Source organism: Cryptomeria japonica, chromosome 6 (assembly GCF_030272615.1).
Source record: "Cryptomeria japonica chromosome 6, Sugi_1.0, whole genome shotgun sequence".
NCBI lineage: Eukaryota > Viridiplantae > Streptophyta > Pinopsida > Cupressales > Cupressaceae > Cryptomeria > Cryptomeria japonica.
The window spans coordinates 564,607,305-564,623,473 of record NC_081410.1 but is presented as its reverse complement, the minus strand read 5'-3'; the positions used below and the strand labels follow the sequence as shown (position 1 = coordinate 564,623,473).

The 16,169-nt window shown below is 39.0% G+C and overlaps 1 protein-coding gene across 1 annotated transcript in view; it reads right to left on the bottom strand.

Annotated features, from left to right (window-relative positions):
• The window catches only part of LOC131068049 (prolycopene isomerase 1, chloroplastic), a 76,066-nt gene extending 64,627 nt beyond the window's left edge, over positions 1–11,439 (bottom strand). The window contains exon 1 of the mRNA XM_058003259.2: positions 10,668–11,439. Within this exon, the coding sequence (XP_057859242.2) occupies positions 10,668–11,117 (450 nt within the window). The 5' untranslated portion in view covers positions 11,118–11,439. The remainder of the gene's footprint in view (positions 1–10,667) is intronic.
• Between the last annotated feature and the right edge of the window lie 4,730 nt (positions 11,440–16,169).

The following is a 16,169-nucleotide window of genomic DNA, read 5'->3' as shown; positions in this document are numbered from 1 at the left end:
AGTCTGATGTCGATCACTTGAGGATCTTTGGTTGTCCAGTGTACATCCATGTACCTAAAGACAAAAGAACCAAGTTGGAACCTTTTGGCAAGAGAGGAATATTTGTGGGCTACAGTGAAACTTCTAAAGCCTACAGGATTTACATTCCAGGTCAGAAACAGATAGAGGTTAGCAGAGATGTTACATTTGAGGAAGATGTTCCATTCAGAAAATCTAAAGGTTCATGCATGGAGATAGATGATCAAGAGACTCCTCAAGACATGGACATTGATCATACTCTTGAGATTCAGAGGCAATCTACTGAACCTGAAGCGAATGATGATCCAATTGAACCCTTGGATCCTACTAATGGGCCTAGAGATATTATTGTGAATCGAAAGAGACCTCTTTGGGCAAAGAAAACTACGCAGGAGGCAGAAAATTTTGCGGCTCCTAGAGGCACATTCAGAGAAAGTAGAAGACCACAGAGATTCTCTAGCTATGTTGCATTGATGTGTAATCTTATTGAGACTGAACCTTCCAGTGTTGAGGAAGCCTCAAATCAGCAAGTATGGAAAGATGCTATGGATGAAGAATATCAATCCATTATTAAGAATGATGTTTGGGATATTGTACCTAGACCTGAAGGAAAGCCAGTTGTATCTTCCAAGTGGCTATACAAGATTAAGCATGCAATTGATGGAAGCATTGAGAAATACAAGGCTAGATTTGTGGCACGTGGTTTCTCTCAGAAAGAAGGAATAGACTATGAAGAAACATTTGCTCCAGTTGCTCGCTATACTTCCATCAGGACCATCATTGCCATTGCAGCAGCCAAGGGATGGAAGCTACATCAGATGGATGTGAAGATAGCTTTTCTCAATGGTGTAATTGAAGAAGAGGTCTACATTGAGCAACCTGAAGGTTTCGTAATTAATGGGAAAGAGTCTCATGTATGCAAATTGAAGAAAGCATTATATGGTCTTAAGCAAGCTCCTCGTGCATGGTATGAAAGGATTGACAAATACTTGGTGAGTTTGGGTTTCTGCAAGAATGATGTTGATCCAAATGTTTACTTCAAGGTAATCAATAGTGAAGCCTTAATCTTGGTTCTAAATGTTGATGACTTATTTCTTACTGGGGAAGAACATCTTATCTTTAGATGCAAGAAGGAGTTGACTTCAGAATTTGAGATGAAGGACCTAGGACTCATGCATTTCTTTCTAGGTTTGGAAGTGTGGCAGAGGCCTAATGAGATTATCCTAAGTCAAGGAAAATACACCACTGATATCTTGAAGAGATTTGGAATGTTAGATTGCAAATCTATGTCTACACCGATGGAAACTAACTTGAAAAAGTTGAGTGAATCTGCAGCTAGTTCAGCTCTTGTGGATCCAACTATGCATAGACAGTTGATTGGATCCTTGATGTATCTAGTTAATACTAGACCGGATATTTGCCATGCAGTGAGTGCACTTAGTCAGTTCATGTGTGAACCAAGCCAGATACATCTAGTTGCAGCCAAGCATATCTTGAGATACTTGCGTGGCACAGTTGGATATGGCTTGAAATATTCTTCCAATGTAGACCTGAATCTGCAAGGCTATTTTGATTCTAATTGGGCGGGGAGTGTTACTGATCGGAAGAGCACGTTTGGTTGTGTTGTGACGTATTCACACATCGCCCCATTGCAAATGGGGACCCTTGCTTTTTGCTTTCTAGGATTTGTTTTCTAGGTGTTTAGGGTTTGTCTATTAGCCTTTGCATTTTGAGTGTCGCCAAGGGATCAATAGGATGGTAGGCTTTGCTTGAGCCAGGGGAGTCAGCAGGTGCTCCAGGTTAGGGTTTCTTTGAGAGTCTTCCTTAGGGCCTGGTTTTGCTCTTGTTGCTAATTGTGTCTTGCTTTGTGAGTGGGTATCATTCTTGAAGGTCCGAGCTAAGTCAAGTTGGTGAGTGATGAAGTCTGAAATGTCATCCTGATCTTCAAATGCCCTGAAATTTGGCTAAGTCTGGAATGTCCTGATCCTGAAATTTGACTGTCTGGAAAACTGAAGAATCCTCCAAAAACTAGATTTTGCAATATAACTCCTGGAGGTCTGAAACCACTCTCAAATTTCGCTCCTGACCCTTCCAAAGGGTCCAAAGCGAATTTCGCTCCTGACCCTTCCAAAGGGTCCAGAGCGAAATTCTCCATAAGACATTCTACTTTGACCAAAACCTAGAACTAACGCATTCCTAGGCTTGAATGAAGGCAAAAGCACTTATTTGAATGAAGAAATGCGAAAAAATGAAGTCAAGATCATGGCCTAAGGTGAATTTCGCTCCTGACCCTTCTAAAGGGTCCAGAGCGAAATTCATATTTCCTCTATTTTTCTCCTTAGCTTGACCAAGTTTGTAGACTTTTGAGGCATAATTGAGAAGGTTTGATGCAACTTTGCCTTGGAGAGGAGATTTTAGACCTTGGGATGATGGATTCTAGCCTGGGAGAGGAATTTCGCTCCTAACCCTTCCAAAGGGTCCAGAGCAAAAATCCTTATAACCCTCATTTTCCTTCCTTGTTTTGGATGGGTGTTGTTTTATTAGGCATTGTGTGTGAGTCTTGATGTGTTCTTGCCTTGAGAAGTGTTTTGAAAAGTGAGGATCTTGTCCAAAAATAGGAATTTCGCTCCTGACCCTTCTAAAGGGTCCAGAGCGAAATTCTTCATAAGCCTCATTTGCTCCCTTGTTTTGGATACCAACCTTGTTCCATGGGCAAATTTGGGAAGGAAATAACATGTCTCTGACTTTTGAGGTGATGGAACGTAGAAATGTGAAGGATTTTGGCCAAGATTAGGAATTTCGCTTCTGACCCTTCCAAAGGGTCCAGAGCGAAATTCACTATAATCCTCATTTGCTACCTTGAATGGGCTTAAAACCTGGTTCCTCAAGTGGAAAACAATCTAATTTTGCCTTATGAGGTGGTTTGAAGTTTGAAAAGTGAACAATCTAGCTTGGAATGAGATTTTCGCTCCTGACCCTTCCAAAGGGTCCAGAGCGAAAATCTTCTTGAAGCTCATTTTCTTTCCTTGTTTGACTAAATTTTGATTTGCAGGGTATCTTGGAAGGAAGGTGGGACATCCTTGTTGCCTTTGAAGGTTTGAAAGCATATGACAATGTAGGATTTTGGACCAAAAGGGAAATTTTGCTCCTGACCCTTCCAAAGGGTCCAGAGCGAAATTCCAAAAGCTCTTATTTTTGCAATGAAGAAGGTTAAGTTTTTGATTTGTTATGACGTGGATGGAAGTGAAATAACTTGTCTTTGCCTCTTGAGGTTGTTTTGAAAGGGAGAAATGAAGAATCTAGCCCAAGTAAAGATTTTCGCTCCTGACCCTTCCAAAGGGTCCAGAGCGAAAATCAACCTAAGACTCATTTCTTGCCTTATTTGACCAAATTTTGATTTGCAAGGCATTTTGAAGGGAAGAGTAGACATGTTTGGACGTTGGAAATGTTTGAAAGCTTTGAAAAAATGAAGGATTCTAGCCAAGAAGGTGAATTTCACTCCTGACCCTTCCAAAGGGTCCAGAGCGAAATTCCTTGCAAGCCTATTTTTTTTTACCTTGCTTAGACCACAAACCTTGTCTCCTGGGTGAAGAATGATGTTTTGTTACCTTCCAGAGAAGATTAGAGTTGAAAAAATGAAGGATCAAGTCAAGAATGAGATTTTCGCTCCTGACCCTTCCAAAGGGTGTAGAGCGAAAATCCTCCTAGACCTCATTTCTTTCCTTATTTGGCCAGGTTTTGATGTCCAAGGCATGTTGAAAGGGAGAATGGGCATATTGAAACCCTTAAGGACGTTTGAAGGAGTTAAGGAATGAGTGTTTTGGCCAAGGAAGGAAATTTCGCTCCTGACCCTTCCAAAGGGTCCAGAGCGAAATTCCTTACAAGCATATATTTTTAACCTTGCTTGAGCTTAAAACTTTGTTCCTAAGGCGAAAAGAGATGAAATTTCACCTTGCAAAGAAGATTGGGATTAAAAAAATGATGATTTTGGGCTAGAAAAGGAAAATCACTCCTGACCCTTCTAAAGGGTCCAGGGCGAAAATCCTTCAATCACCTATTTTGCCTTGCAGAATCAAGTTAAACTTAGGTTGGATGAAAGAAGAGAAGTATTTCCTTGCCTTGTGAGGTGGATTGAAGTTGAAATGATGAAGAAGTGAACTACAAGCAAGAAATTCGCTCCTGACCCTTCCAAAGGGTCCAAGGCGAAATTGTCTAAAACCTATCTTTTCCCTTAGTTTCATGCCAAATCTAGTGTGGATCATGATTAAAGAAGTCCTTAGGCATGTCCTTGAATGGTCAATAATTATCAAGTTTGAAAGAATTGAGCCAAAATGAGAATTTCGCTCCTGACCCTTCCAAAGGGTCCAGAGCAAAATTCATCAAAATCCCTATTTTCTCCTTGTGTCAAGTCAAGACTTTGAGTCCTAAGGCGTAGTTGAGGTTGAAATGATGTTTCTTTGCCCTGTAGGATGAATTGAAGTGAAGGAGATGAGGAATTAAGACCTAAAGCTTGAATTTCGCTCCTAACCCTTCCAAAGGGTCCAGAGCGAAATTCTTAAAACCTCCATTTTTGCCCCAAATTTACATCAAGCTTGGTGTTGGTTGAGAATGAGGACGTCCTTGGGCATGTATCTAAGCAAGTATGATCACAAGGTGAGAAGAATTCGAGCCGGGAATGCAAAATTCGTTCCTGACCCTTCCAAAGGGTCCAGGGCGAAATTCTTATGGAGCCTGTCCTAGGAAAGAATCTTAAGCAAACTTCATTTTGATATCTTCTTGTTGATGATTTAAGGTAGGAAATGCTATGTTGAAATGAATTTATTATGTGTCCTTAATCATCTCTTGATTTGTTTTGCAAATGAAAGAAGAGCAGACATCATCAAGGACGACCTCCTCCAGTCCAGCATCATCAAGGACGACCTCCTCCAGTCCGGCATCAACAAGGACGACCTTCTCCAGTCCAGCATCATCAGGGACGACCTCTTCCAGTCCAGCATTCGAAGGAAAGGTACACCATCCATCCTGCACATGGAAGACAAAGGAAGTTAAAGCAAGGGTTCGTTGAAGAAGCAAATAGTTTCAGAAGAGTTAATTAAAGCTAGCTTCTCACCAACATCAAATTGAATATCTACCAAGTTACAAGTGTCAGACAAGGTGGCATCCCAGTCATCACTCCTCCAGTCGGATTGGTCCACCTCAGTGTGTCCAGATTCAATGTACCTGACTCATGGGAGATGGCACAAACTTCAATGTACCTACCCCAGCTATCCATTGGTCGAATATTCCAGAGAAGACATGTGTCCAAATAATTCAATTATTTCATTGGCCAGAATTGAGTTTAATGTAACAAACCCTAATTAGGGTTTTCATTGTAAAATCTCGGCCATTGATCTCAAATTGATCGGAGTCATTGAATTGTATTGAGGGCGCTATATAAGCCCTGGCTTGTAAAGGCTAATAGTTAGTCAATAATAGCTAATAGTTAATAGTTAGTAATAGAAGCCAGAATAGTAGAATAGCAATTAGAGTAGATTAAGAAGAGAAGGCAAGACATTGTTGCCTTAGTTGTAAAGATTTCTTTTCATTGAAGATATGGTGGAATATGTTGTTTCTTTGCAACATGCATGGTCTCTTGTTGAATCTTCATTTTTTATGATAGATGATTAGATTGAGTGAAGAAAATTGTTGAATGCACCTGTGTGGAATCTATCTAGTCCATACCACTAGCCTCTTACTGATGGTAAGTACGCCCTGCGTGGTCAACTGGCATAAAATGAGCTTAATCTCAAGTCGTTACACGTCTATTGTTCATGCATTATCTTGAATGGTGAACATTGTCAGATGGTGTACAATTTGAACGTATTGGAAGCATCCCTTAGAAGATCGCACTGAGTTGGTGTTGAATTGTTCAACTTGATGGTGAGACCCAGCCTAGTAGGACTCCACCTAGTCGTTCATCCATCTTCTTGCATTCTAGGTAGTAGGGTAGACTTCCTGGACCCTGCATCTTTTGTCATTTGTTTGTCTTCCAGTTAGTTAATAGGACCTGTGATTCTAGCAAATCAGACGTTTAGGTCGTCAAGTGTAAGTCCCCTTGTGATTCCAGCAAAATCACATCATACCACAAAGAGCTTATCCACACGTAGAGATCCTACATAACAGAACCTTGGAGTTACTCTGACTGATCCTTCAACGAGATCTTCAGCAGTCAGGAACTTTGTTCAAGAGAGGATAAGATACTTCGGTATTTTATTTTGTGTTTGGTCATGTACAAAATACACATCAACAGGTTGTTGCTTCAGTTTGGGATCTGCAATGATTTCTTGGTGTAGCAGAAAGCAGTCTTTAGTGGCACTGAGCACCACAGAGGCAGAATACATTCCAGCATGTGTGGCAACTCGTGAAGCAGTGTGGCTTCGGAAGCTCCTTGCAAGATTGTTTGGAAAATTGTTGGAGCCTACAGTTATTCATTGTGATAATCAAAGTTGTGTGGAGCTATCTACCAATCTAGTGTTCTATGACAGAACAAAACATGTTGAGATCCAATATCATTTCATCAGAGATATGGTATAGAGGAAAGTTGTCCAGTTGAGATATATTTGTATTGATGGACAAGCAGCTGACATTCTCACCAAGCCCCTTGCCAAAGTGAAGTTTGTGCATTTTCAAGACAAGCTTGAAGTTGTGGAGAATGAAGCACTTGCTGAGAGGGAGTCTCAGCATCAGTGATTTCTCGAGATGTACTATAATGCATTCTTCTCTGTGAGAGAAGTTTGAGGTGCAAGCCCTTGTTAATGCATTCTTCTCTGTGAGAGAGAAATTTGAGGTGAAAGCCCTTGTTCCATCCTTTGGGAGTAGCCATGGTGGATCCACCCTCTGGGAGTAGCCATGGTAGATGTCATGTTGAGAGACTCCATGACTTAGCACTTGTGTTTACTCACCCTCTGGGAGTAGCCATGGTGAACGTCATGATGAGATGACGACATCGCGTTGAGTGATTCCGTGATGAGCACTTGTGTTCATTTGCATTTCCATTCATGGGAGTAGCGATGATGGACGTACCCTCTGGGAGTAGCCATGGTGGATATCTTTACAAAGATCGAGAAGGACTCCTCCCTAGCTAAGAGGGAGTGTTAATGATAATGTAGCTATGGTTGGATTCCTTTAGGACAACATAGTCAATCCAAATGTCTGATAATCATCTAAGTTGTGTGATCTCCTAACTATATGCAAAATAAATATAGTTTATATTTATTAAGGGGGCCGACTTTTGGGAAAGTCCGCCACCCTTAATGAAAGGATACATTGCCTTGAAGGAGCCGACTCTTCATGGAAGAGTCTCCTTGAACGGGTATAAAGGAAGATAGGCTTCTCCTTCAGCAGATCAAATTACATATCAAGCAGATCAATTCATCAAAAGCAGTTTGCATACACCTTCAGCAGATCGGATTCTCATCTACAGCGTTCAGACTTAGGCAAATTCATCAAGGAGATCAACACATATATAGTAAATTAGCACTATTAATATAATTGCAGATCGGCCTTGTTGGTGGCCTCATATCTGGTTGTGTGATAGCCATATTGTATTCATTTACTTCAATACATATAAGAGATCTATAGCTGGGTTGTTCACCTTCAAGTTGGAAGGTTTTCCCAGGGTACATGTTGTGTATTATTGTTTGAATTGTCTAATATCTGCATTTTTCTAAATCTGATCATAAAATTAACATTTAAAATGTGTTTCAAGCACCCTTTACTAAATAAACCTTAAATTAAAGACATAATTACATGATCAAATAGAAGCTAATTTGATCACATACACAAGTATACATCGATCACATAAATATAAACACAAATTGTAGTTGAAGGAAATAGCACACTTAGATATATAAATAGTGTCAAATGTATACAAAAACTCATGGAATATGAAATCCATGACATTAAATGTTCCAAACAAATATCAAAACAATAACTGGAAGTCTATGACTCGAGAAGCCTGCATCCCTCCTACAAAGGCATCTAAGGTAGGTTCTGGATGATGTAGCAACCATAATATTTTTTTAACTATTAATATGCAGAGATTTGCCACAAGGGATACGTATTATGTAGATTTTTATTATTATGATTCATCATTGGCCTATTACTTGCTTAGACTTATGGTTTGATGGGGGTTTGGGGGCAACACCGAAGCGAGGTTGAGGGTAGCACCCCTCGTAGGGGTCTGAGGGTGAGAGAGAGACAGGCCTAGATCTTGGGGGAGAGAGGAGAGAGTGGGATAGAGAGAGATAGAGAGAGGTCTGAGGGGATAGAGGAAGAGTGCTAGGGAGAGAGATAGGTCTAGAGTTCAGGGCAGATAAAGTGAGTGAGATAGAGAGAGCAAGAGAATGTTGATAGGAGCTTGTTGATTATTGAGATTTTACTGTCTGAAAATTTATAAGATATTTTAAAACCTGAAGTCTGAAAATTTATAAGATCTTCTAAAACCTAGAATTTGCACCATAACTCCTACAGATTTGAAACCACTCTCAAACATCCTGCCAATATATACATGAATACTTAAATGTTATCTTTCATGTATATATTCTGATGAAGAGAATGAGACTGACTTGAAGACAAAGATGGGGAGTTACATGTTATATTTCATGTATATTCTAGGGGCATGTCATAAACCAAAAAACATTTAAATTTTGAGATTTAAAAAATAAAATTGAGTTTGGCCAAATCCAGGAGACAAGACTCGCTCGGACTCCGCAAGTTTAGCGAGTCTTGCCCAGACTTGGCCGAGTTTGAGTCCAAGGCGCCAAGATTCACCAAGGGTGACTCAACTCGGGACTCACCGAGTCTAGGCGAGTTTGGGCGAGTCTTGAAACTTTGATATGTAGAGATTCATTCATCGAATGGTCATTTTTGTTCCCAAGAACTCCTACAAATGTTGCGCTCTATCTAGAGTTCAAAAATTATGCCAATCTAGTCCATTTGTGGAGCCACACATCTATGAAATCATAAGGAGGTTAAATTTGTAAGATTTTTCTATGATGAAATGTCTCCATGACAATTTGTATACTTTCAAGGGAATCTCTTAGTCGCAACTAGGGTTTCTTCTTTGCCACATCTGCTAGTATAAGTGTAATACTAGATCCAATGAACATAATAGTATTCCAATTCATTACAAGGATTGTAATGGTCTCTTCCACATTATACATGAATTTATGTGGTTCGACAATGGATTATTAAGTAAACGCATTGCTCACATACCTTGGTGATTTTAGCTTATCCTCCCTAATAATAACTATGACTTTGTTACCCATTGTATAGGCAATAGTCTTGGGAACAAATGATTCAATCACACTCCCTCAAACGAACAAATATTGTCTAGTAGTGTAGAATTAGTTTTAGTGTTTGTGCAATTCACGATTCAGCTATTTAAAACAGGAAAAATACCATTTGTGAACCTCATCAAGTAATCATTTTGTGAATCATGTCCTTGTGCCTTTATCTTGTATTTTCTACAATGATGTTAATATCAGCTATATAAAAGGTTATTTGTGCAATTGGTTAGCCTTTAACCTAGTGACAACCTTTGGAGATAGACTTACATTGGATACAACTGCAACTTATCACATTGTCTCATCTTTTAGCACATTCAATCCTAATTAGAATGCCTCTAGGAACACCCTCTGAGTCTAAGCTGAGCTCAATGTATAAGATAGTTTTTCCCGTCTTGTCAATTGGCCTTAAACTCTCCATAATCTGTTGATGAACCCTTGATTTACCATCATGAACGACAACTCCCTCACTCTGAAGATGAGAGGAGTTCTAGGATTGTTGAACAGTAGTTTTGAAACTCAACATAGCACAGGATTGGACTGCTAACTTATATAGAGATCACTCCAATTAGTATACAGCCCGTATTATTGTAGAAAGCATTTCCTAGTGTATAGATATGAGAATAGCATGTCTGCAAATTATTAAAACACAAAGAACTCATAACTAAAAAAATAAATGGGAAACAGGTATACTGAAAACTGACTTCATCTATATGTCACTCTACAGTTTTAAAGCACAGGATTGGACTGACATTATTTTTGTAGAGCAGATCTAATTTATTATATAGACGATATTCTTGAGTAAATCATTTCTTAGTGTATACATATTGCATATTATTGGGAGATAGTTAGGCAAATGGTCAAATCTTCTAGAAAGGTTGTGGGGTTAATTAAAAGCTGAAATCTATATTACTTTTCTGCCTGGTTCTTTGTGGAGGGCCTCTTCCGCGAGATTGTTGGATGAGTGACTTGGGTTAGCTGAAAAGGTCTGGTTATCAGCGATCTGTTTTCTTCGGGGGACAAATCACAAAGCTAATTCTCAAAAAAATATCACCTAATTCACATTTGGAAATTTTTAGACGTCGATTTAGCTTTGCTTGTGCAATCTAAACTTGGGGTTTCTACTGAAATTGTAATACAGATCCCGATGTTTTGTTTCCTTCCTTGTTTAAGAAGGAATTTTCCTTATAATCCCGATGCTCAAGTGATGCAAGTAAGATGAATTAAACAAAAAAATTAAAAGGACAAAAAGAAAAGCAGAGAGAGATGTTATCGCCTAGTCCATAGACTGGAACAATAAATAGGAAATAGTTAGAGAATAACCTTATCACTGAATCCGAACATGACAGAAGAACCCACATCAAATTTGTAGCCATCTCTCTCATAGAAGCCAGAGCTGCCACCAGGAATTACATATTTTTCCAGCACCAGAACTTTGGCACCTCTGACTGCCAATTGTGTTGCAGTTACCAGACCCCCAATGCCTGACCCAATCACAATGGCATCATACTCCTCATTATTATCATCTGAGCCTTTGGATACGCCCTCACTTTCTCTTGTGGGCGCTCCTACTGTGATCGCCCTCACCCTGTTACACAGACGACTTCTCCAGACCCAGTGTCTGGCATGATCATTCTGGGGCTTTTTCCCTGTATATTGCTGTCTCAAGTAGGTGTTATGAAAAGTGATTGAAGAAGAGAATGGAACTGAATTGTGCGTGCCTGACTCAAGTCTTGGAGTCTTTGGAATTCTTGAAAAAGAGTTAAGAGCCATCGTGAGAGAGCAAAAGATTAAACCCCGAGATGTGTATTATAGATCTTAAGCACCTGGTTTTTCATAGTAGTGTCTCACATGTCCTATAATAATGAGATAATTGACATATTCTGAGGCAGAGGGGAGCAAAAATGTCATTATTCCTTGTGGGTTGATGACAAAAAGAATTATGGTATAACAAGAGAGGCTGCAGATTTATGGTTTGAGAATATTGGAGAATTGGTATCTATGGATAAAATACAAATTGATGTTATGAGTTCTTGCAGCAGCCACGCATTAAGAGTTCAGTGGGGTTACCATATTATTATTTTTTTCCTTTATGGCAATCATATTCATCCGGGCATATCGAGAAAGTCTATCACAGTAATTGGTGGAGGCTAGTCTAATCCAAATTCTTTAAACACGCACTGACGGAGTTAATGAAGATATCTTTTAGTAGCAACCTTCAAACCCAAACGGTCTTTTTTATTTAAGCCCTTTCCAATTTCCACATAATTTTTTGTTTTTTTATAAAAAGGAAGTATAATGGTTAAATTGATAGAAAATTAGCATATATATTTTTAAAATAGTTTATATAAAATATATTAAGAGATATTTTTTTCACGATGCTTATTATCTTAATTGAAATGTAATTGTAACCTAATTTTAATTCTAATCCAAATGCAATCCTAATCTTAATGCTAATTAAATGGTAACCTTAATCCTATTTAAACCCTAGTTTAACTCTATTCCTAATTGAACCGTAACCCTAACCTTAATTGAAACTTAATTTATAGTCTTAATAGTAATCTTAATTTAATAGTATACTAACCTTAATTGAATACTAACCCTAACTCTATCTCCAATTGAGCATTAATCCTAACCCTAATTAATCCATAATTCCAATTCAACCCTAATTCTAACCTTAACAATAATTTTACTTGAACCTTATAGCTAACTCTAATTAAACCGTAACCATAACCTTAATTAAATCCTAACGCTAACTAAACCCTAGATCTAATTGATATAATTGATTTATGTAATTTTAGGCTAAAGAGTTATTTTATATTACTTTGGAGCTACTTATTTTAATGGAGCATATTTATTAACATATAAATTGATAAGTATCCACAATCATGTCAACCTCGGAAGAATGATCATGTAGAGAATGCACAAGAGGGTCAGAGTGTTCCCTCGCAGCAATCGAAGAAGGATCATCTTCATCAAAGAGAAGATGAATGTCATCAATGATGTCTCCCAAATCTACAATGTAGGACTCCACAAACAAACCTACAATGTATGTCAAGTAGGCATCCCAATCAACTGAAGCTGGAAGACAAGTAATATCCAGTTGCACTGAATCACAAAAAGGCAAAATTGTCGCACTAACTGAATCATCGGGTGGAATAGGTTCAATGTGATATCAATAAGAGGATATGAAATGCAAGGCTCGAAAATGGGATCACATGTGAGAATCCCCAAGTTCAAGTACCCAAAGTTCTCCTCAAAATCGGAATCATCATGTGAAGAATCAACCTCATCAATAGGACCAAAGTGTGAAAAGGAGTACAATCGAGATACATGATCAACCACCCCAGTTGCAATGATAGCTCTAGTCTCCAAGTCTCTAATGATAACTGAATCAGGTGTGAACTCCACAGTTTTCCTTGTTGCCCCATGTGTGATTTGATAGATGGAGAGAAGATTATTTGTCAAATGGGGTACATACAACACATCATTGAAGGAGTTATCCCCAATGGCAATAGATCCTTTCCCAATCACTTCCATGTATGTATGATTGCCCATCAAAATCTGCGGCATGTGGCAAGGCTCAAATGAAGAGAACATAGACTGTGAAGATGCCATATGATGAGAAGCCCCTAAATCTAGAAGTCATCTCCCTAAATCATGACTTGTAGCAGCACAAAGAGCTTGTCCATTTCCTTTATCTGTCCCAAAAGAGTGTTCCTTTCCTTTACCCTTTTCTTTGGAAGAAGAAACCGAAGTAGAATTCTAGAAGGTAAATTGATTTTGTTCTTCTCAAGAAGATGTTTCAATTCATCAATATCCTTCTTGTAACAACGATGTTCATCATGTCCTGACTTCTTGCAATATGTACAAAAAAGATTGTCCTTATTTGATTTCCTCTTAGGTGAGGATGTAGAATCACCTTGTTGTGGAGAGGAAGATTGTGCTCCATCTTGTTTAGGCTTAGGTTGCTTTTGGTTCTTGCCTTTTCCTTGATTGCTTTGATTCCCTTTATTAGCCACCAATGCTTGCGACTTTGAAGATTTGAGAATTCCCATCTTGGTCAACTTAGATTGCTCAAGTATCAACATCTCCGTGAATGCATCGAATGAGGGAGAAGTGTATGAGGAACCTTGAGCTAACCTATGGGTGTGAAAGCTAGATATAAAGGTTGCATACTCTGATGGAAGCTTGTCCAACAAGTTGTAAACCAATTGAGCATCCTCTTTGTCAATGCCACAATCCTTTAGCTTTGCTCTTAGCTCGTTTGCTTTTGTGACATAATCTTGGATTGTATAAAAATCCTTGGAATCCAATGTTGTGAGTTCACTATCAAGCTTGTAGCCCTTAATCTCATCAACTTGTCCATACAATTTGTCATAAATATCCCAAGCCTCTTTAATTGTTGTACACTTCTCAATGTGAAAAATGAGGTCATCTGATACATACTTTCTAAGAGTTCCAAGTGCCATAGATTTTTTAGTGAGCCATTCAAATTGAGCATTAGGATCATCCTTAGGATCAGGTGGTGTTTCTATTGTTCCATTTACATAATGAATGAGTCATTTTTCCATTAGTTTACTCCATGCCTTAATCTTCCATGATGCATAATTATGTGGAGTTAAAAGTAGAAATTTAGGAGAACCCATAGCACCAAAAATGAAAAAAAAAACAAGATAGAGAGAGGCACAATTACACAAGACACCCCCCCTCCAAATTACTCAATCAAGAAACCCCCCCCCCCCCCCCACAAAAAAAAAAAATTGATGATTTGGCACTTTATACTTATTGTGTGTACAATGGGCCACTTGCAAAACAAGGCAAGGTGGACTTTTGATTTCAACTTTACAACTGCCTCAAATAGGCTATAAGAGACTCCAACAAATACTGCAAGTGATCTAAACTAATATCCAAGCAAAATACAAGTACCAAATAGGCCAAAAATGACCAAATATTGAAAGTACAATTTCTACTCAAAATCACTACAAACAAATGATAGATTATAAGAGTAGATGAAAAATTATGCACTTTAAAAAAAATGGCACCTGAAAAGGAGGTCGTATGACCCCAAACGAAGCCTCTGAGGTTGCAAAATTGAGGATTAGATAGATACAATCATCAAAAACTCCAAATTGTGAAAAAAAAATCCATCAAAATCATAAAATTCCTCCACCACTGCGAAGAACACGAAAAATTATCCCAAATAAAAAAAAATTGCACCAAAAAAGGAGCAAAAATGAGCAAGATACGGCCTCCTTAAGTCGGACTGTGAAATCAAAAAACGAAATGGTGAGGGGTCCAGAAAAATTCAAAATTTACTAACACAGTGCTGACATCAAAATTTCATGATGCTAAATTTGATGGTCGTTTGACCGTCATCAAGTCGTCGCACCCCCTGCACAGGTTGTTCATACAATACGAACTATGGCGTGGCACACTAACTACATTCTTTGTACGCTTACGTGGAAAGATTATGTGGTGTTGATTGTGTTGGGACTATTGCTGTGGGCAATAAGTGAAGGCCCATGTGGTGGCTTATTCAACAACTATGGGCAGAGCACGTGGTAGGGTCAAGCTGATGTATCGACCACATGGGAGGAAAAACAGGCAGGTCGTCGGCGGGGGCAGGTAGGTCGTCGACAGGAGCAGGCAAGTCGCCGATGGGAGAGGGTCGTCAGGGGCATAGTAGGAGCAGTGGCAGCATGACAAGGTTCGTGGCGGCTAGTCGGTTGTCGATGGTGGAAGTGGGTTGATGGGAGGAAAGATAGGCTATTAGACGGTGATCGAAGACCGACAAATGGATGGCACAGACAAGGGCCACTATGACAACGCTGACCAGTGGAGACGTCGATGATCGGAGACCGGAAAATGGGGGTTGCACATGTACACTATTTGGCAGGGGGTGTACCCCCAATAAATAAACTATGCAAGTCTGTGGATAGAGTACGGTGGTCAGGGGGGAGAAACCCCCCAAATATATATATATATATATATATATGAAATTTTTACATAAGCCCGAAAAAAAAATTCTGTGAATTTAGAAATAATAAATTTGAAAATAAAGGTTGCAGAAATTAAAAATATATAAATGTTGGTGTAAATAATTATTCATCTTGGATATTATTACACTTACTTAAGTTTACTTAGGAAATGCATTTCATAGTAGTTTGGGTATGAGACACTTGGGTCTTTGTGCCACATTGGGATAGTATGTGTAGGAGAATTTCCACCTTTTATGGTGTTGATCTTGTTGTTACACTCCACATTCAGTGGGTGATCCACCTCATGTGGACTATTATATTGTTTCTCCTACCTACCCAGACCTATTTCCTACCTACCCTTGTTTCTTATTGAGCCACATGTCATGTTTGTGCACTCATCTACATTGTATGAAAATGGAACAATTGATCATTTATCTATTGATGAGAATACAGTTTATTCTTATCCTATATTTTGTCTCTATTGTACTCTTCATTGAGCTCTTGATCTTGGCAAAATCTCACATGGTATCAAAGCCATTAGAGCGTCATTGATTCGTCTTGAAGAGGCATTATTGCAACATCAAGAGGTGGATTTGAGGAGCAGCATATTTTGGAGGCGTCCTAGACCAGATCCGACCCCGCCATTGCATCCGGGAGGCCATTTCCATAAAAATCAAGTATAAATTCGACCTATTTTGGCGAAAATCGATTATTTTTTGGGATTCGTACCTTCTGCCTAGTCAGCGGTGCACAGTCAATGCCACGTCAACAGTCCAGTTGGCTACCAAATCACCCTGCCACGTCAGCAGCCTAGTTGGCTGCCACATCACCTACCAAATCACTT